The sequence below is a fragment of the Mya arenaria genome, chromosome 14 (genome assembly GCF_026914265.1).
Source record: "Mya arenaria isolate MELC-2E11 chromosome 14, ASM2691426v1".
In the NCBI taxonomy this organism is placed as follows: domain Eukaryota; kingdom Metazoa; phylum Mollusca; class Bivalvia; order Myida; family Myidae; genus Mya; species Mya arenaria.
Genome location: NC_069135.1, coordinates 3,677,136 through 3,697,544, shown reverse-complemented (window position 1 = coordinate 3,697,544; position 20,409 = coordinate 3,677,136). Strand labels below are relative to the sequence as shown.

Here is a 20,409-nt window from a genome sequence, read left to right as displayed (position 1 = left end):
ATTTTTCTACTTCAATGTGTATGATTGTACTTTTGAAACAACTAACTATTAGTGGTAAATCAACTAGTGAAACCGTGCGTGTGTGGACTGGCCGTACAGCCAGGAAAACTTGTTGGTGTTATCACTGTTCTCGATGCTCTAATCCTATTTCCCTATTTGTATTTGTATGCATGCTCCAATATGTGTTCATTTTAACATATATACTTTGATTTCCAGGTCACAAGCTCATTGTTATTTTTATTTGATATGTTATGTATATCTGTTATTCATGTCGGAAAATAGCTCGTTGAGCTAATGTTTCTTGTTAACACATACCTGACTTGAAATAAAGATTCTTGTATCCTGTATCAAGGTCACCGTGACCTTGATCTTTGACTAAATGGCCTCAAAACCCATAGGGGTAATCTTCTGGTCACCCCCCACCTAAATATTAAGTATGAAGGCCATGGGGGCATTGTCGAGCTATCACACAGACATGATTTTTTCTTTCAAGGTCACTGTGACCTTGACCTTTGGCCCGATGACTCCTTAAATCAATAGGGGTCCTCTACTGGACAGGCCTAACCTCCAAGTCAAGTTTGAGGGCCATGGGTGAAAGCATTGTCGAGTTATCACTCGGACAACCTTTCAGCATTCAAGGTCACTGGGACCATGACCTTTGACCTGATGACCCTTAAATCGATAGGAGTCATTGACTGGTCAGGACCAACCCTCATGGTAAGTTTGATGAACATTGGTCCAGGAATTGTCGAGTATGTGTACAAGGTCACCATGACCTTGACCTTTGACCCATGATATCAATAGGGTCACCAAATGGTCAGGCCCAACCTCAAAGTCAAGTTTGAGGGCATGCATTGTTTAGATATCACTTGGACAACCTTTTAGCATTGAAGGTCACTGTGACCTTGACCTTTAACCCCATGACCCCTAAAATCAATAGGGATTATCTACTGGTCAGGCCCAACCTTCATGCCAAGTTTGCTGACAATATATCCAGGAAGTGTTATCACTCGGATAGGATTTGGTCTACCGACGGACTGACGGACCTACAGACCGACCGGCATGTGCAAAGCAATATACCCCTCTTCTTCTTCGAGGGGGGGGGGGGATTATTATATATGGTGACACATTCAATGTTACTTTCCTTCAAATAACCACAAGGATTATGTTTTTACTCATGAGGGTAGAGCACTTCCAGGCAACTCTCGGGCAGTCCTCAAGGAAAAGTGCCCATCATGATAATTTATAGTGTAACATAACCCCACATGGGATACATACCACCTCAGGTAGCAGGTTGATGCCTTTCCTGCTGTGTGCAGGTGAAGGTACAGCACTACTCGGAAGACTCCTAGGGAGAGACTCTCCTTGGGCACCATCACCATCAGTCTGGCTCCTCTTCCCGATCTTCATATTACCACCAGAGGAACTAGCATCTTGGGCTGGAGAAGGGGCCTGAAAATACAAGATTCAATGATTTTTATATGTTCCAGGGGTGGTATTCATAAAAATTCTCAAATCATTTCCTAACTTAAGTCACTTTCCTCATTTTAGTATCTCTTTAAACATATTTGGATTTAAGTTAGGACTTGAGTTAGGTGTTTTATGAATAGGGGCCAGGTTACACTTATAATCTTTCAATATTTACTTACCAAATCATAATACTAATCCCTCCACAAAAAGCTTACCAAGTCCCCCACTCAACCCCCTACCCTCTATGAGCAGTCTACCCTGTCCATCTCCTATGTATACTGCAGGTCTGTTATGTAGCACCTCCCTCTAAAGCTCCTGTATCACATCTGTCTCCCAGACCACTTACCATGTCCATCATGTGCCCTTCTCCACCAGGACCACCTTTACTGTTTACCTTTTCCTCTAGAGCTCATTTTGTTGCCCTCCATCCCTTTCCGCTTACTAAACACAAAGTGTAGCCCTCCTCTTGAACCACCAACCCTGTTTTTCTTCAACTTGTTACAAGGTCTGTTTCTGTTGAAGCTCCTTATGTTGCCCACCTGGTCCATCTAACAAGTCTCCCCAATGGACCCCTCCTCCTGGTTGACCTCTATTCCCTCCCTGTAGAGCCTACCCTGTTTTCCTTCTCATTTATCTATCGCAGTGTCGGTTTCTGTTGAAGCTCCTTATGTTGCCCCCTGGTCCACCTACCAAGTCTCCCCAATGGACCTCTCCTCCTAGTTGACCCCTTTCCCCTCCCTGTACCGCCTACCCTGTTTTCCTTCTCATTTATCTGTTGCAGTGTCTATTTCTGTTGGAACTCCTTATATTGTCCCCCTGGTCTACCTACCAAGTCCCCCAATGGACCCCCTCCTGCCAGTTGACCCAAGCCTCTCTCTGGACCAACTTCCCGGCTCCTATATCTGTATTGAGGTCTATTTCTGTTGGGGTTCCCTCTGTAGCCCCTATTCCACATCCCCTTTCTAGGAACTCCTCCCTGCCCTTCTTTTCCACTTACCCTGTTTTCTTTCTCCTCTATATGTTGTAGTGTCTGTTTCTGTTGGATTCCCCTGGTCCACCTACCAAGTCCCCCAATGGACCTCTTCCTGACAGTTAAACCAAGCCCCTCTCTGGACCACCTTCCCTGCTCCTCTATCTGAGTCAGGGTCTATTTCGTGCGGTTTCCTTTGGAGCCCCTATTCCACATTCCCTTTCAGGGAACCCCTCCCTGCCCCCTCCTAGACCACTTACCCTGTTTTCTTTCTCCTCTATATGTTGTAGTGTCTGTTTCTGTTGCAGCTCTCTCTGTAAGTGCTTGACGCCTTCATGGTCATTGGTGACAGCCCTGTGAATCATCTGGGCCTCATGGAAGTCCGGGTGTTTTGTGTTAATGTAAGCAAGCTCTACACCCACTAGGTTCTCCACCTGGAAAGTAAGGTTATTGGTATTTAAATGTTTGGGAGAGACTGCATACACATGACATGATCTTGCCTTTACGTGTCAGATAAATATGGCAAGTTATTTTAAATTGCCTCTGAACATAAAACAAGAGGGCCAAATGGCCCTGAATCACTCACCTGTCATATATTGCACATTGGTTTGATAAGAAATCTGGATGGTTCAAAGTAGTTAAGGTTTTTTAGAAGTCTGGGTCATTTTTTACCCCAATGCCAAAGTTTGGACAATAAAGGTAGAGGTCCACTTAATGATGTATTATGCCAAATAGCTCTAGTCCTTGTGAATTCGGAGAGAATTTTTTTAATGCTTCTATTATATACAAATATTGAAAACCTAAGCCTATGAACACAGGACGTGGCCAATTTTGACCCCAGGGCTAAAGTTTGAACAATCTTAATAGTGGTCCAATAAACGATGCTTCATACCAAATATCTAAGGCCTTCGCCTTTTGGTTTCGGAGAAGAAGATTTTTTAAGTTTTCATCATATACATATATAAGGAAACCCATGACCGCCCGGGTGGGGCCATTTTTTGACCCCAGGGCCAAAGATTGAACAATATTGGTACAAGTCAACTAGATGATATATCATGCCAAATATCTAAGCTCTTGTCACTACTCGATTTTACGTGTGTATCTATATATGTATATTTGTTATTAATTGTTGTATGTGGCCCATATTGAAAATTGGTATGTGTACTAAATATGTTATCCAGTTTAAATTAAGACGTTACTTGTCTTTGTGAGTTCGGAGAAGATTTTTTAAGTTTTCACTATAATACATACAGAGAAAACCCATCAGCCCCGGGGTGTGGCCAATTTTGACCCCAGGGCCATAATTTGAACAAATTTTGTAGAGGTCCACTAGACGATGAATCATGCCAAATATCTAAGCTCTAAGCCACGTAAGTTCAGAGGAGATGATTTTTGAAGTTTTCACTATAAACATATAAAGAAAACCCATGACCCCCCAAGGGGGCGTTGCCAATTTTGACCCCAAGGCCATAATTTGAACAATCTTTGTAGAGGTCCACTAGACGATGAATTATGCCAAATATCTAAGCTCTAGTCCAAGTAAGTTCAAAGGAGAAGATTTTTGAAGTTTAAACTAAAACATATAGAGAATACCCTACCCCCCGGGGCGGGGCCAATTTTGACCCCAGGGCCATAATTTGAACAATCTTTGTAGAGGTCCACTAGACGATGAATCATGCCAAATATCTAAGCTCTAAGCCACGTAAGTTCAGAGGTGATTTTTGATTTTTTTTACTATAAACATATAGAGAAAACCCATGAACACCCGGGGGCGGGGCCAATTTTGACCCCAAGGCCATAATTTGAATAATCTTTGTAGAGGTCCACTAGACGATAAATCATGCCAAATATCTAAGCTCTAATCCAAGTAAGTTCAAAGGAGAAGATTTTTGAAGTTTTCACTATAAACATATAGAAAAAACCCATGACCCCCCGGGGCGGGGCCAATTTTGACCCCAAGGCCATAATTTGAACAATCTTTGTAAAGGTCCACTAGACAATGAATCATGCCAAATATCTAAGCTCTAGTTCAAGTAAGTTCAGAGGTAAAGATTTTTGAAGTTTTAACTATAAACATATAGAGAATACCCATGACCACCCGGGGCGGGGCCAATTTTGACCGCAGGGCCATACTTTGAACAATCTTTGTAGAGGTCCACTAGATGATGAATCATGCCAAATATCTAAGCTCTAGGCCAAGTAAGTTCAGAGGAGAAGATTTTTGAAGTTTTCACTATAAACATATAGAGAAAACTCATGACCCCCCGGGGTGGGGCCAATTTTGACCCCAAGGCCATAATTTGAACAATCTTTGTAAAGGTCCACTAGACGATGAATCATGCCAAATATCTAAGCTCTAGTCCAAGTAAGTTCAGAGGAGAAGTTTTTTGAAGTTTTCACTATAAACATATAGAGAAAACCCATGACCACCCGGGGCGGGGCCAATTTTGACCCAAGGGCCATAATTTGAACAATCTTGGTAGAGGACCATTTGGTGATCCTACCTACCATATATCAACGGCCTAAGCCTTGTGGTTTGGGAGAAGAAGATTTTTAAAGTTTTTCCTTTCCGTTGCCATGGCAACCAGAGTTCTGCATGGAATTCAATTCTTTGAACAATTTTCAAAGGGGACCACCCAAGGAACATTCCTGAGAAGTTTGGATGAAATTGGCTAAGCGGTTTATGAGGAGATGTCGTTTAAAGTAAAAGTTTACGGACGGACGGACGCCGGTCGGACGCCGGACAAATTGTGATCACAAAAGCTCACCTTGTCACTATGTGACAGGTGAGCTAAAAATACCACCCATACTTGACAACCTACACTGTTATGTCCTTATATTCAGAATTCCCTTGTGAATAAACACTTAGTGTATCTTTCACTTCAGAGGTAGGGACATGGGTCTTGCATGCGACACGTCGTCTTCGTATGTGGAACACATGTAGCAAGTGATTTTAAAATCTGTCCATACAAGGGAAAGTTACAGCCCTGACACGACAACCTATACTCTATGTCCTTATATGCAGCACTCCATTGTGAATAAACACTAAGTGTGACCTTGACCTTTGAGGTAGGGACACGGGTCTTGCATGCGACACGTCGTCTTGGTATGTGGAACACATGTGGCAAGTTATTTTAAAATCTGTCCATATAAGAGAACGTTACAGCCCGGACACGACAACCTATACTCTATGTCCTTATATGCAGCACTCCATTGTGAATAAACACTATGTGTGACCTTGACCTTTGAGGTAGGGACACGGGTCTTGCACGCGACACGTCGTCTTGGTATGTGGAACACATGTGGCAAGTTATTTTAAAATCTGTCCATACAAGGGAAAGTTACAGCTCGGACACAACAACCTATACTCTATGTCCTTATATGCAGCAGTCCATTGTGAATAAACACCCAAGTGTGACCTTGACCTTTGAGGCAGGGACATGGGTCTTGCACCCTACACGTCGTCTTGGTATGTGGAACACATGTGGCAAGTTATTTTAAAATCTGTCCATACAAGAGAAAGTTACAGCCCGGACACGACAACCTATACTCTATGTCCTTATATGCAGCACTCCATTGTGAATAACCACTAAGTGTGACCTTGACCTTTGAGGTAGGGACACGGGTCTTGCACGTGACACGTCGTCTTGGTATGTGGAACACATGTGGTAAATTATTTTAAAATCTGTCCATACAAGAGAAAGTTACAGCTCGGACACGACAACCTATACTCTTATGTCCTTATATGCAGCACTCCATTGTAAATAAGCATTAAGTGTGACCTAGACCTTTGAGGTAGGGACACGGGTCTTGCACGCGACACGTCGTCTTGGTATGTGGAACACATGTGGCAAGTTATCTTAAAATCTTTCCATACAAGAGAAAGTTACAGCCCGGACACGACAACCTATACTCTATGTCCTTATATGCAGCACTCCATTGTGAATAAACACTAAGTGTGACCTTGATCTTTGAGGTAGGGACACGGGTTTTGCACGCGACACGTCGTCTTGGTATGTGGAACATATTTGGCAAGTAATTTAAAATCTGTCCATACATGGGAAAGTTACAGCCCGGACACGACAACCTATACTCTATGTCCTTATATGCAGCACTCCATTGTGAATAAACACTATGTGTGACCTTGACCTTGGAGGTAAGGAAACGGGTCTTGCAGGCGACACGTCATCTTGGTATGTGGAACACATGTGGCAAGTTATTTTAAAATCTGTCCATACAAGAGAAAGTTACAGCCCGGACACGACAACCCATACTCTATGTCCTCATATGCAGCACTCAATTGTGAATAAACACTAAGTGTGACCTTGACCTTTGAGGTAGGGACACGGGTCTTGCACGCGACACGTTGTCTTGGTATGTGGAACACATGTGGCAAGTTATTTTAAAATCTGTCCATACAAGGGAAAGTTACAGCCCGGACACGACAACCTATACTCTATGTCCTCATATGCAGCACTCCATTGTGAATAAACACTAAGTGTGACCTTGACCTTTGAGGTAGGGACACGGGTCTTGCACGCGACACGTCGTCTTGGTATGTGGAACACATGTGGCAAGTTATTTTAAAATCTGTCCATACAAGGGAAAGTTACAGCTCGGACACAACAACCTATACTCTATGTCCTTATATGCAGCAGTCCATTGTGAATAAACACCCAAGTGTGACCTTGACCTTTGAGGCAGGGACATGGGTCTTGCACCCTACACGTCGTCTTGGTATGTGGAACACATGTGGCAAGTTATTTTAAAATCTGTCCATACAAGAGAAAGTTACAGCCCGGACACGACAACCTATACTCTATGTCCTTATATGCAGCACTCCATTGTGAATAACCACTAAGTGTGACCTTGACCTTTGAGGTAGGGACACGGGTCTTGCACGTGACACGTCGTCTTGGTATGTGGAACACATGTGGCAAATTATTTTAAAATCTGTCCATACAGGAGAAAGTTACAGCTCGGACACGACAACCTATACTCTTATGTCCTTATATGCAGCACTCCATTGTAAATAAGCATTAAGTGTGACCTAGACCTTTGAGGTAGGGACACGGGTCTTGCACGCGACACGTCGTCTTGGTATGTGGAACACATGTGGCAAGTTATCTTAAAATCTTTCCATACAAGAGAAAGTTACAGCCCGGACACGACAACCTATACTCTATGTCCTTATATGCAGCACTCCATTGTGAATAAACACTAAGTGTGACCTTGATCTTTGAGGTAGGGACACAGGTTTTGCACGCGACACATCGTCTTGGTATGTGGAACACATTTGGCAAGTTATTTTAAAATCTGTCCATACAAGGGAAAGTTACAGCCCGGACACGACAACCTATACTCTATGTCCTTATATGCAGCACTCCATTGTAAATAAACACTATGTGTGACCTTGACCTTGGAGGTAAGGAAACGGGTCTTGCAGGCGACACGTCGTCTTGGTATGTGGAACACATGTGGCAAGTTATTTTAAAATCTGTCCATACAAGAGAAAGTTACAGCCCGGACACAACAACCTATACTCTATGTCCTGATATGCAGCACTCCATTGTGAATAAACACTAAGTGTGACCTTGACCTTTGAGGTAGGGACACGGGTCTTGCACGCGACACGTCATCTTGGTATGTGGAACACATGTGGCAAGTTATTTTAAAATCTGTCCATACAAGGGAAAGTTACAGCCCGGACACGACAACCTATACTCTATGTCCTTATATGAAGCACTCCATTGTGAATAAACACTAAGTGTGACCTTGACCTTTGAAGTAGGGACACGAGTCTTGCATGCCACACGTCGTCTTGGTATGTGGAACACATGTGGCAAGTTATTTTAAAATCTGTCCATACAAGGGAAAGTTACAGAGCCGGACGGACGGACGGTGCGATTTTAATATGCCCACCTTCGGGGGCATAAAAAGCAATGATCTTTCTTTGACATTAGCAAAAATAAGTTTTTGATTTAGTCTCAAGTGATGCAAAAATTGAAACCATGGTCATTTTTATACAGTGGAAACTCACTAAACCAGATCTCCACAAAACCGGAAACCTCGGGATACCGGACTTTTTTCAGAGTCCCGATTTTCCCCTTCTATTTTCAATGTAAAATAATCCCAACGAAACCAAAACCTCGGAATTTCGGATACCGGACAAAATATCGAGAAAATTTGTTAGTTGTCAACGTAATTTTACCTCACAAAACCGGACATATATTTGTTCAAACATTGAAATGATTTTGTGTATTAGGAATTCGCGAATAGCGTGTCACTTTGTTTTGACAGCCGGTGCGTCGTTAAATACTGCACCTAAGATGTTGTGTCAACTCCATAATTGATTAATCATGATTGCGCTGTGAATTGACTGCTGCGCGATAATCAAACGATAGCCAAACTTGTGAAAAGAAAATTGATTAAAACATTAATTTGTTTGTTGCAGAAAATAAAGAACTAGAAACGGTTATTAAGTGATCATTTTGGAGTGTTGTTTTGTCTAAAGACTTCTTAGTCAAAGCAAAATGTAGTGCTCAGAAACAGACGACACTGGACACTTTCTTTAAGTAATGTAGAAAAATTACCTTGACTGATCATTATGTATCACACTAGAAACATAAAGATACAATGATATAAACTGTATCTGTAATGTTACAAACACATGCACATTGATATATTAATGAATATACATGTATATTCTATGCATTATTTCAAGTTACTTGAACCATTGTTGATGTAAAATAAATGTTATCTTTATGTGTTTTCATTTTATTCCAGTTTCCAACTTCCCTTTTAAGGTTAACTCAGTTAATATTTATTTCAACTGATATTGCCTGAACAATGACCTAATTTGTTATCTTTAATTGCTAAGGTTTGTTGGTAAAATCATATGGGACCACCAGGCATCCAACATTCACATCATTGAGAACCGGATACCGTAAGTTTTTCTTACCATAGTGTTAGTTGGAAGCAGTCGTCTACGCAACATGTGTGTGACAACATCTAGAATTCTGTCATGTAGTTTTGGGAATCTCAACATCTCTTGCTGGAAGTGTACAAACAATAGCAATAATTTTGTATGAAAATAATGCAATTATTTTCTAAGATATATTTCTTAGCAACAAGACGCTGTTTATACGGCATTCAGATACACTTTGCTGGTCATCGTTATCCACCAGATTTATTCTCGCCAGAAATGAGGGAAATTTCAATCATGTGACGAGATCTCAAGCTGGTTATATTCTTTGTCCACACTGTAGTACAAACAATGTTTAGTTGTGGTCTTATTTTAGTTACTTATCTACAAATAAATGCCAACTTTTATACTCTAAAATAAATTATTGCTATTTTCTTAAGAAAGAAGCCCTGAATGCATCTGTTTACCTGACTTCATCAAGGAAATGAACTCAAAGAGGAATATAGCCAGAGTAATTTGTCTTCCAATACAATCAGATTACTTAAATCTTCAGAAGAAAACAGAAGAGGGACATTCAAAGCCTCTCTTAAACTCTAATAAAGGTTTTGACTACCGTAAATGACTGGGTATAAGACGATAGGGGGTATTAGACGCAGGAAAAAAAATCTGTGAAAAATCCGAGAAAAAAACTTTTAATCTATGTTTTTGGTTAAAAGACGCATAGAAAAAATGTCAAAATCGTCCGGCATTTTCAGCCACCATGTTTGTTGACAGTGACAAAAATTTTTTTTTTCGAGAAAATGGCGATGGTTATCTTTAAAACCATACAACCATACTGTCGAGAATGAAAAGTTGTTATGCAAAAAATATTTTGACAGTGCCCAACTTTGCTTTTTTATATGTAAGTTTGATTATTGTTTAATTCAATTTATTATTCAAAATAATATTGAATACCGTAATTCACAAGAGTTCGGACACCATAAATTAATTATTTTTTTCTCTCTCCGAATACATAGAAAATTATCATTTTTACATTTTATTTACATGTTTGTTTAACCTGCCTTTTTACTTCATGTTTGCTTTTTACCACTTATTAACTTATCTGTAGTAATCAATGGTCATAAACTTATTTATTACGCCTATAAGTGTAAATCCTTCATGAAGTTAATTAAAACACCATTTTATACATGCACTGAACTGAATAAACACATTCTATCAGCTGCAGATCAAAGAGTCAAACTGTGTGACGTCACATAACTTACAGTTATACCCACGAGGATCTCGTGGAGAGCATGGACATTGCTATGCAGGATTAATGTATAACTGTACGATTATTGCTTCATATAGTCGTGTGGTACAAGTTTGAAAGCTTATTGGCAGATCGTTTTACAAACATGCCATGTCGATGTTTTCTTAATCCCTTGATTGCCCTTGTTGTTTGTTTAATCCTCAAATAAATATATCACACTTCCTTTTCAACAGGCAATAAATCGTTTAGGATGGGTAGTAACTAATTAAATTGTCACAGTGGTGTATACGGTTAGGTAATCTAGCCAGGCATTGATAAAAATCAATAATCTTCGTCTGTGAAACTTGGTAACTATGAAAGTTATGATTGATGTCCTTTGGGTGTCCAAATATTTAAAGTGTCCAAACTCTTAGGTGAATTACGGTAACTTTAATCGAAAAATATTTTTGTTGAAATTATAAACATCTTACGATATACCGTATCCCGATCTTCAACTGCCGTTTTAACCCGTATATACTCGATCAATATGACGCGAGTAACACATCCCTTTCTACATAAATCTAAACAAACTTTCGGCTTGAAATTGACCTCAGAAAAAAAGTTCAAAAAATTGTTACTGGGTATTATACGCAGGCATTTTTTTGCATCAAAATCTGGGGGAAAAAAGTGCGTCTAATACCCAGTCATTTACGGTACTTCTTATAGGATTTTGTGAAAAAAAAAAAAATGAGGTACAATCAAACAAAAAGAGAGTGATTCTCAAGTCAATCAAGAGCACTCACAGGGGTTAGAATTAAATTTCTTAAAATATTTTACTTGTGCCTACTGCCAAGGTGAATATGTGGTTTAATGTTGAGATCACCATCAATGGCTTCAAGCTATGGCCGATAAAAACAACAACACTAGAGACCATCATCCTCATAATAGACCATGAATATATTTATTCAAAATGACCATGAGATCCCCATTCCCTTCACCTCCCTAAGCGTACCTGTGTGCCGCAGTGCTGTATTATCCTCTGCATCTCTTCATGTACAAGTTCCACGCACCGCAAACTTGGCTCCTCCAAACGCTTGATCTGTCGCTTCACAAGCAGCTCGAAACTGATGTCGGGTACAAATAGTGCCGGCCGAGGACCCTGAACACAGGATAGAGAAGGCGATAGTGTGATATTATTACTCACAAGGGAAAGCTTCTACTTACAAACTTAACAGCAAACAAGTTCCTTTATTAACAGGGCCTGCCAAGGAAACAGGCCCTGCCTAAGACTCTACACACAAAAGAGGACAATAGTGGAATTCAATACATTTGATGATAAAGTTCTATCAGTGTTGCATTTTATCAAATCTTTTGTGTTTAAAAAATATTTGAGACCAGTAAACTGAACTATATAATTATTTGCCAAATCAATATCTTCAACCTAGAATGACTTTGCACAAAAGTATACCTTATTTTATGAGAATGTTAAATTCATTGGCCTTAAAGAATAAACGTGGTATATTTTAAACATCAACAATGCAGTGAAAAGGTCAAACCGTCAATCACCATTTGAAAAAGTGGGATAACACACTAGAACTTACTGTAGCATTTCTTATTGCAGTAAGAATATCCATGGTAGCTAATCCACCTAATGCATCTATAGATTCTAACGTTCTCCCAAATGTTTCGTGAAATATGTAACATATTCTAGCTCCTCCGCATCTGAAAAAAGATCAAGTAAAATGTATGAGCGTTTCTACGTATTTTCAAGACATATAATTATGTTCACTTGCATCTTTGTAAGCTTGCAAAAAAAGTTTCTTCGAGGTGTTCCTTGCAACATTTAAAAAGATTCAGTATAACAAAGCTAACTAGCTAAAAGAAATTAGTATTTACTAAAGCTTTGTTAATGGTCTTTAGCACAAATCCTTAGAAATTTGCAGCAGTAAATGACATGCACATGGCCATGTGTATGTATAAAACTAGATTAGGATAAGAGTTTTCTCTCCATACAAACAGTAATCACTAACAGTTCAGTAGTCTCAATATTGCGTGATGTCCCCTCGATTGTGCTACAGTAGGCAGAGGCAAATCTAGTGATGACCCGTAGTAATAATTGACTCTGAAATTAGAAATTTGGTATGCCAGCTATTAATCATTCTATCTTGAAATGAAAGAGCATGCATGTAATTAAGCAAATTATAAAACAAACCAAATCAATTTATATTGGAATATTGGTGTCCAAAATATTAAATAAGAGGGCCATGATGGCCCTTTATCACTCCCATGAGAAAGTGTTTATGATCCTAATTAATAAGAAAGACTGAACAATTTTGGTAGAGGACCAGTAGACAATGTTACACACCAAATATCTAGGTTTAGGCCTTAAGACTTTTGTCAAAAAGATTTTTAAAGTTTTCCATTTGGGTTGCTATGGCAAACAGGTGACCACAAGATGGAGCTAATTTTGACCCCAGAGGCATTACAACTTTGGTATAGGACCACTTGACAATGATACATACCAAATATCTAAGCTGTTTTGATTCATTTTTCCAATATATCTCTACATAAAACAGGTGACATCTGAGGTTAGGGTCAATTTTGACCCCATAATGAACAATCTTGGTAGATGACCACTAGATAAAACCAAATATCTAGGCTCAATGCCTTTCGGTTTCAAAAGCGAAGTTTTAAAAAAAATATTCCCCTATATAACTCTTTAAGAAACAGGTGACCCTGTGGCAAGGCCAATTTTGACCCCATGGGTAGAAGACCACCATATGGATCTACACACCAAATATCAATGGTCTGGGCCCAACTGTTTGAACAAGAAGATTTCAGAGATTTCCCTACATATTTCTACCTCTTATAAGCAGTAATTTGAAATATATACGAACATTTGTATGATGATATGTTTTTCGTGTTGCCTTTTTTCCACTAGGGACTTGTAAAATACAACTACATGCAATATTACACATTATCTGCAATAAAACACATTATCTGCAAATTAGTCACCAAAATTAGTCTTGGATGAACAAGCCCGAATTCTTATTCTACTACTCCACATTTATTTTTTAAACCTGCTATATAAAATCCATAATTTGAGCAAGCCTGTAAAGCATTTAACCAGTGCAGGGCTTGCAGGCTTGTGCTACTTTCGACCAGTGTGAAATCACGGATAATCTTTAAGATTTATTTTCATGGATTCCTTGGTTTAACACTCAGACACTAATAGAGACCCACTTTTACATTTAACAGTGTTCAGTTTGAGACTTTAGACTCTTACCTTATCTTCTATGGGTTCACCGAAACTGTTCAACAATGACTGGAACTGTGCTATAAGTATGTTCACCCGCGTCTTTAACTCAGGCAAACAGTCTCGTATGTGATGCATTAGCAACTGAAAGAAATCATGGTTTGATTGCTCTGAAAGTTTTATAAGAGTATTTAATACATGTATGTGTATGCATTTTAATTCCTTTTCATTTTTATTTAGTTTAAAAATTACATATTTTACATAAGTCAATCGTGTTGGCACGATGTTGCGCGAGAGTGTGGTCTTTTGTTCTGGGGGAATCCAAAGTACCCGTAGAAAAGCCACTTGTCCGGCTTGGTGGCCACTAACCAAACTGACATCTGCCCAGGCTGGGAATCAAACCCAGGTCACCTTGGTGAGAAGCGAGTGCACTAACCTGACAACCAAGGTCAATAAAACCCAAAACTGATACTGCCCCTTACTTTTATAATAAAGGTATAACATTTAATTTACAATTAAACTAAAATAATACATTTATTCACAGATCATTATACTGAAATGATAAACATAAGATTAATTGTCTTACCCTATTAAGTGTTTTTGCTAAGTATGCAGTGCCATTTCTGTTTGCTAGACTTGGGTAACGTTTCTGTAGAAATGATGCCTCATCCTTCAATGCTTCTCTCATATCCTAAAACAAAATATTGCTGTCAGTTTCTTCACTTCTGAATTAATTGAAAACAGGGACATCACACTTTAGGACCAATTAACTTCCTTTTGATCATACATGCTTCTGTAAGTCACACTTCAGGACCAGGACTTCATTTAGATCATAAAAGTTTTTGTAAGGGATAATAATTATTATTAGTTGTTGTGTTTTTATTAGTTGTTGTGTTTTTATTAGTTGTGTTTTTATTAGTTGTTGTGTTTTTATTAGTTGTTGTGTTTTTATTAGTTGTTGTGTTTTTATTAGTTGTTGTGTTTTTATTAGTTGTTGTGTTTTTATTAGTTGTTGTGTTTTAAATACAAATTTCATGCTAAATCAAAGCTGAAAACTAGTCTGTCAAATAATCTTTCATACAGAAGATTTCACCTATGTTTTTGAACAAAAAAAACTGAACAGGCAGCAAGAAGTCTTATATTCAGATATTATTATTGCACTTCAAGCTTGATCCTACAAATAAAGCCAACGTTATGGGTTAAATCCCCATCAGGGGACCAGGCTTCTCATAGCCTCTCAAAAATGGACACATGTACTGGTTTCTGCATAGGGAATGGAAAGAGATTCATATCGGCTTACAGCTTTCTTTTCCAAAGAGCTAAATTGAAATAATACACAGAGCATAAATTAAAGTCATCAATGCCCCAAATCCCCACCTTTCTCTTATTGATGTCTGCCTGGCTGCGATTAACCACCCCTATGATGCCCAGTTTGACTGGTATGACCCGCCCACACAGGAGGTCGATGGCATCCGTCCCTGCATCCATCAAGTCCAGCTTGGTCACCACCGCCAGTGTCCGACGACCTAAGGGGTATAACAAACATGTAATCTTAATAATCAATTGACCATATTAGGTTTACTTCAGCTTTGTACAAAGAGTGTGGGCACATGCATAATTATAACAGATTTGCAAATACGTGAGTACCAGTGTGCATTTCTGACCATATAAATACAGCCAGCTCATACTGGGCACATATTACCTAATGTCTTCAGTCAAGTTTCAGAAAAAAATTCAAGCTGCAAATCCAGATGTGATTGTGAAATTGCTAGATAATTATGTCAAAATTTAATGTCTATTAAAGCTCAACATTTATTACTTCTACGAACAATCCACTTTGACTTATTTAATCATTTTATCCTTATCTCTGACAAATATTACAAGAGGATAATTCTTTTTTTCTTGTTCCAACTTCTTTCATTCTACTAAAGCTTGCCTTACCATCTGGGTCCACTTCTTTGGACAGTTTGATGGCGTCAGATGTGGCCATGTCAGTGTTAGCTGCTGTCACTGCTAGGATTATTGAGTTGGGGTTCCCTATGTAGGTCAGACACATGTCCCGGATCTGTTATATTGATTGATAAATGTGACAGCTTGTTTTTGTTGTAAAAGTTTAAACTGCCATTTGAATTCATGTCAGTTAAATTCTTTTTGGAGATTCTATTCCAATGAATTTTTCATGTATGAGCATCAAGGAAGGTGGTATTTCTTTATTCACATGTTTTTTATTATTAACATAATCCAAAACTAACCTGTTGTTCAATATCTTCAGGCTGGTCGCCCACTGCAACTTTGGTCATTCCCGGCAAGTCCACAAGTGTAAGGCTAATCACATGAGGGGAGTAGATCTTCAGGCTGATTGCCTCCAAACATATACCCTAGAACACAACAATACTCTATGTAAACAGCAATCACTAGCCTTTATGTATATGTATAGAAATAGATCTTATGCCCATGTAAATGCTCTTTAAGCTACCTCTAAAAGTCTATTTTGGTCTTTAAAAAACTACAAAAATTCTAGTCTCTGCAGAATGATTCATACATTCATGGTTGTCTTCTCACTTACAGAATCAAACATGACTTGAAATTTCATAGGATATCATTTACAACTCCAGTAGAATAATAGCTGTTTAAGTATTGTTAAAATCAAACCTTGTTTGTTCCTCCCATTCTGTCAGTTTCATTTGCAACTTCGTCTCGAATCTCATCAAAGTCAGTGTAGACTTTGTTTTTGGTGTGAAAGAATTTTCCCCATTCCTCTGCCTTGATAACTTCTAAAAGTTGAATAATTTGTATAAATAAATTAAACTTGATTTGTATTGCTTTTTCCCAGTTTTAATATTTACTTCAGTACTTCTTTCTTAGAAACTTAAAAAATACAACAAGAGAGTAAATGACTAATACATATGTGTATGTGAAAATTAAAACAAATAAACAAACAATTTTCAATACAAATTTTCAGTACGTTCTTCATTTTGCTATTAAAATTAATTAAGAAATTGTTATGATTGTTTTAATGTATGACCATACCTCCATTATCCAGAGTTCTTGCCTCTGTGTCATCTTTTGTTATCTGTATAAGCTGAAGGATGAGGGGCCTCCTGGTAACAATTCCTGTGCCACGCGGCAGAAAGTCCCGCCCAACCAAACTCTCAAGGACCGAACTTTTACCTGCACTCTGTAATCATTGTAAGATGAAATGAGACAATTAACTGAAGTACACTTTTTATGGCTCAATATGTGCGTTATTAATTAATACAGTATTGCAAATGTTGTCGCAATTCTAATGCTGTATTTTGTGGTACTTTATAATGCACAAAAGTATAATTCAACATGTGTTCTTATATCTCCCTTTATTTCTTTATTAGTTACAAATATGTGAAAGACTGCTAAAACCTTACTAGATACGATAACACTTTTCATGAAAATCTAAATATTTACATTGTCCACATTAAGCTCTAGCAAGTTATGCAAGTTCTAGATGATCAAATTTATGTTTTTGTCGATAACTTTTACATCTTAACCATCATATAGCCATCCTATGTGGATCTACATTTCCTGATTTTTGGTGTGTTTTTTTCTTGTAGACCTCTTGGAGAAAAAAAATGGAAATGTATATTTATAAAGATCCTAAATATCCTATTTAATGCACATGACCCATGCGCTGCGCTGGGGGAGCATTTCTTCTGATTTTTCAACATGAAAAACTTTATTGTAAACATTGAGAAGTGCATACAATAAAAGTCAAATGATAATAAACAGGTCGTCTTTGACAGGCAGAAAGAAGGCAGCTTTTCAAAGTTGTATTGGTTTTATTTATCTGAGTCTACAGTGCTTCCATTAAAAATTTGAAACTGAAAGTATGAACTTCCTGTCAAACAATTTTGGAAGTTTTTCACTGAAATGTGGAAGTTTAAGTCTCCCAAATAGAATATCTTTTTCAACTATTTTTCTACAAATATGTTAAAAATCAAATAATTTTCAACTTAAACTTGCCAAATTCACATGTTATAATCATTCATTTTACTTAAAGACTGAATAAAATTGGGACCATAAAAGTAATATTGACAAAAGGTTTTGATATTTTGAACTCCAAAGCTTTCAACTATGGAAGTTTTCTTCAAAATTGTTGAAGTTTTTGTACTTCCAAGGAATCAATTTTGGAAGTTTTAACCCATTTCTAGGGAGTAATTTACTTTGAAAATTCCTTTAATGGAAGTCCTGCAGTATATGAGGAATAAATTTTAGCCAGGCTTGTATTTAAAAGAAATAAAAAGTTGAAACCCGAGTGTTTTGAACAATTCCAACTGTTATTAACAAAATTATCAATCATAGGTTTTAGACTCCACATATGAGGTGATGGGTGATTGGACAAGCGTCATAGGTTTTTCTTATTTTTGACTCGATACTAGCAGGCGAGTAGTTCTTGGACACTTTTAGAGGTTTTATCGATAAAGTATCCTTATTTTAAAAGATATATGAAATTCCAATGTTTATAACAAACTTCAGCTTTTCTTCTGTTGAAATAATGCAAAATCAAGTGAAAATAAACAATTTAAGTCCATTCTCATAGGCTCCGAATGTGGTGCTCAAAAGGGGTTAAATTTTAGTTTGACAGAAGTAGTTCTCGGACACTCCCTTAAATGATCATTAAAACCGGTAAACATGCGCTGAAGTGATTTTTTTATTTAAAATATTTAAAAGTGGAATTTTCAAACCAGTAGGTAATATATATCTTATTATTTTTCATCAAAATCTAATCTAATTGTACATATATACATAGACCATGAAGCTCATAAATATGAAATAAATGGTGACCATGAAGCTCATAAAAATGAAATAAATGGTATCTATTTTAAGCACATGTGTAACGTAAACGCTTGACTTAACATGAATATTTTCATAAATGCAGAATGTTGTCTGCGTCAAAAAAGGAAGTATACCGAACTAATAGTTTAACCTAACTGTTGCCTGTATTTTAAGCTGTGCTTTTTGCGCATGCGCACTAAAATTGTGATTCCCAGCAGAGGTAAAATATGATTTTGTAAACAACTGGAAACTTCGGAATTCAACGTCTTATAATCCTTACCTAATGATAAGATTTGGTACCTGCTGAAACTTTTCAAACACCTGATTGATTTTAATCAGGTGCTTGATATGTAACTTCCAAAATGAGGGAAAATCGCGAGTGTCCAAGAACTACTAGTGTCCGAGAACTACTCGCCTACTGGTATATGTCTGCTTAGTGAAGTCCATATAAACAGCTGCTTCAGAGTGACGATTTTTGTTTTGGCAACTCTAAGCGTCCAAATCCTACTTGTTGTTTTCCTAGCCAAGAATGACAGATCCCAGCGCTACGTATATTGAGCGGAAAAATATAGGGCACCTGCTGGATAGTTAAAAAATGGGATGCTTTGTTGACAGATTGATCTAAATTTGTGTTTCATAAAACACTAAAGTGTTATAAGAGATAGGTATTGTCTAAAAATAATTTATGTGTAACTTCTGTGTTTTTATTTAACGGTAACCGGTACTTTCGGTAAATCCCCAATTCGGTAAACTGATTATATCATTTGATTCAACCAGTTGTTTCGGTAAAAAGGATTATTATATACATTGAACAATGGCATCAGCATAATAAAAGGATATTATGGCAAAGTGTGAACAAACACGGTAATTACATGTGATAATTGACAGCATCTACTCAGTAAGTTACAAACATTCCACACATTTGCAGGATTGGAATTTTAATTATTACAATTTATTTTGATTTTAATGTTTAATAATAATTTTTTGTTTGTGTATTTCAGTTACTGGTGGGATGGATTATGAAATTGAAAACGCAGCATTTAATGAAATTATAATAAGCATTATGAAATGAAAACAAAAAGAACACGACAATACATATGAAAGAAACAGTTTAAATACATGTACTCATATTTATTTAGTATGACAATGAAACATAAAATGCAAAGAAAAATGAAACAAAACCAAATTACATGTAGATTTTATTCATTTTTTTCCGGTAATGAAATGATGATATATACACGATACAATTACAATTCCCACTATTTTCTCGTCTTCGATGATGTGGTTGGGGTGTCCAGCTCTCATGTTTAGCATACATTATTACATACATATATATATATATTTTTTTATTTTTTTTCCGGATAGCAGAACAGAACAGAAGTTTATTTCGACTTATGCAACAAAGCATCTCGTCAAACAAATATATACAATTAAACAAAATATTCATGCGTGTGATCATCGTTACAAGGTAGCCAATATCAATAACAATTCAAGATAGCTCAAGAAATATGGAGTATGTTGACGTATAACAATATTGATAATAATAGATATAATGTAAGAAGCTGTTTATCTAGCTATTTAGATACATTATGGAAATGCAGATGATTAGTGGTCACGACAGTGATTGTACGGTTACGACTTAAACAATATAATTGATAAATAGGTTTCTTCTATTATTTGCCTGTACCAAAAATTTACATAAATTTACAATAGTTGTTTTGTTATTACTACTAACTAGTTGAGTAAATTTA

At 37.5% G+C, this 20,409-nt stretch overlaps 1 protein-coding gene across 2 annotated transcripts in view; it reads right to left on the bottom strand.

Moving 5' to 3' along the window:
* Positions 1 to 20,409, bottom strand: part of LOC128218057 (dynamin-1-like protein) — a 33,013-nt gene that overhangs the window by 8,609 nt on the left and 3,995 nt on the right. For both annotated transcript variants that reach the window (XM_052925576.1, XM_052925577.1), the window contains exons 2-14: positions 16,880 to 17,027; positions 16,502 to 16,623; positions 16,102 to 16,227; positions 15,791 to 15,914; positions 15,227 to 15,375; positions 14,436 to 14,540; positions 13,880 to 13,993; positions 12,624 to 12,715; positions 12,195 to 12,315; positions 11,606 to 11,752; positions 9,402 to 9,494; positions 2,701 to 2,874; positions 1,279 to 1,452 (exon numbers count right to left, since the gene is read on the bottom strand). In XM_052925576.1, coding sequence (XP_052781536.1) covers positions 1,279 to 1,452; positions 2,701 to 2,874; positions 9,402 to 9,494; positions 11,606 to 11,752; positions 12,195 to 12,315; positions 12,624 to 12,715; positions 13,880 to 13,993; positions 14,436 to 14,540; positions 15,227 to 15,375; positions 15,791 to 15,914; positions 16,102 to 16,227; positions 16,502 to 16,623; positions 16,880 to 17,027 — 1,689 coding nt within the window. The remainder of the gene's footprint in view (positions 1 to 1,278; positions 1,453 to 2,700; positions 2,875 to 9,401; positions 9,495 to 11,605; positions 11,753 to 12,194; positions 12,316 to 12,623; positions 12,716 to 13,879; positions 13,994 to 14,435; positions 14,541 to 15,226; positions 15,376 to 15,790; positions 15,915 to 16,101; positions 16,228 to 16,501; positions 16,624 to 16,879; positions 17,028 to 20,409) is intronic.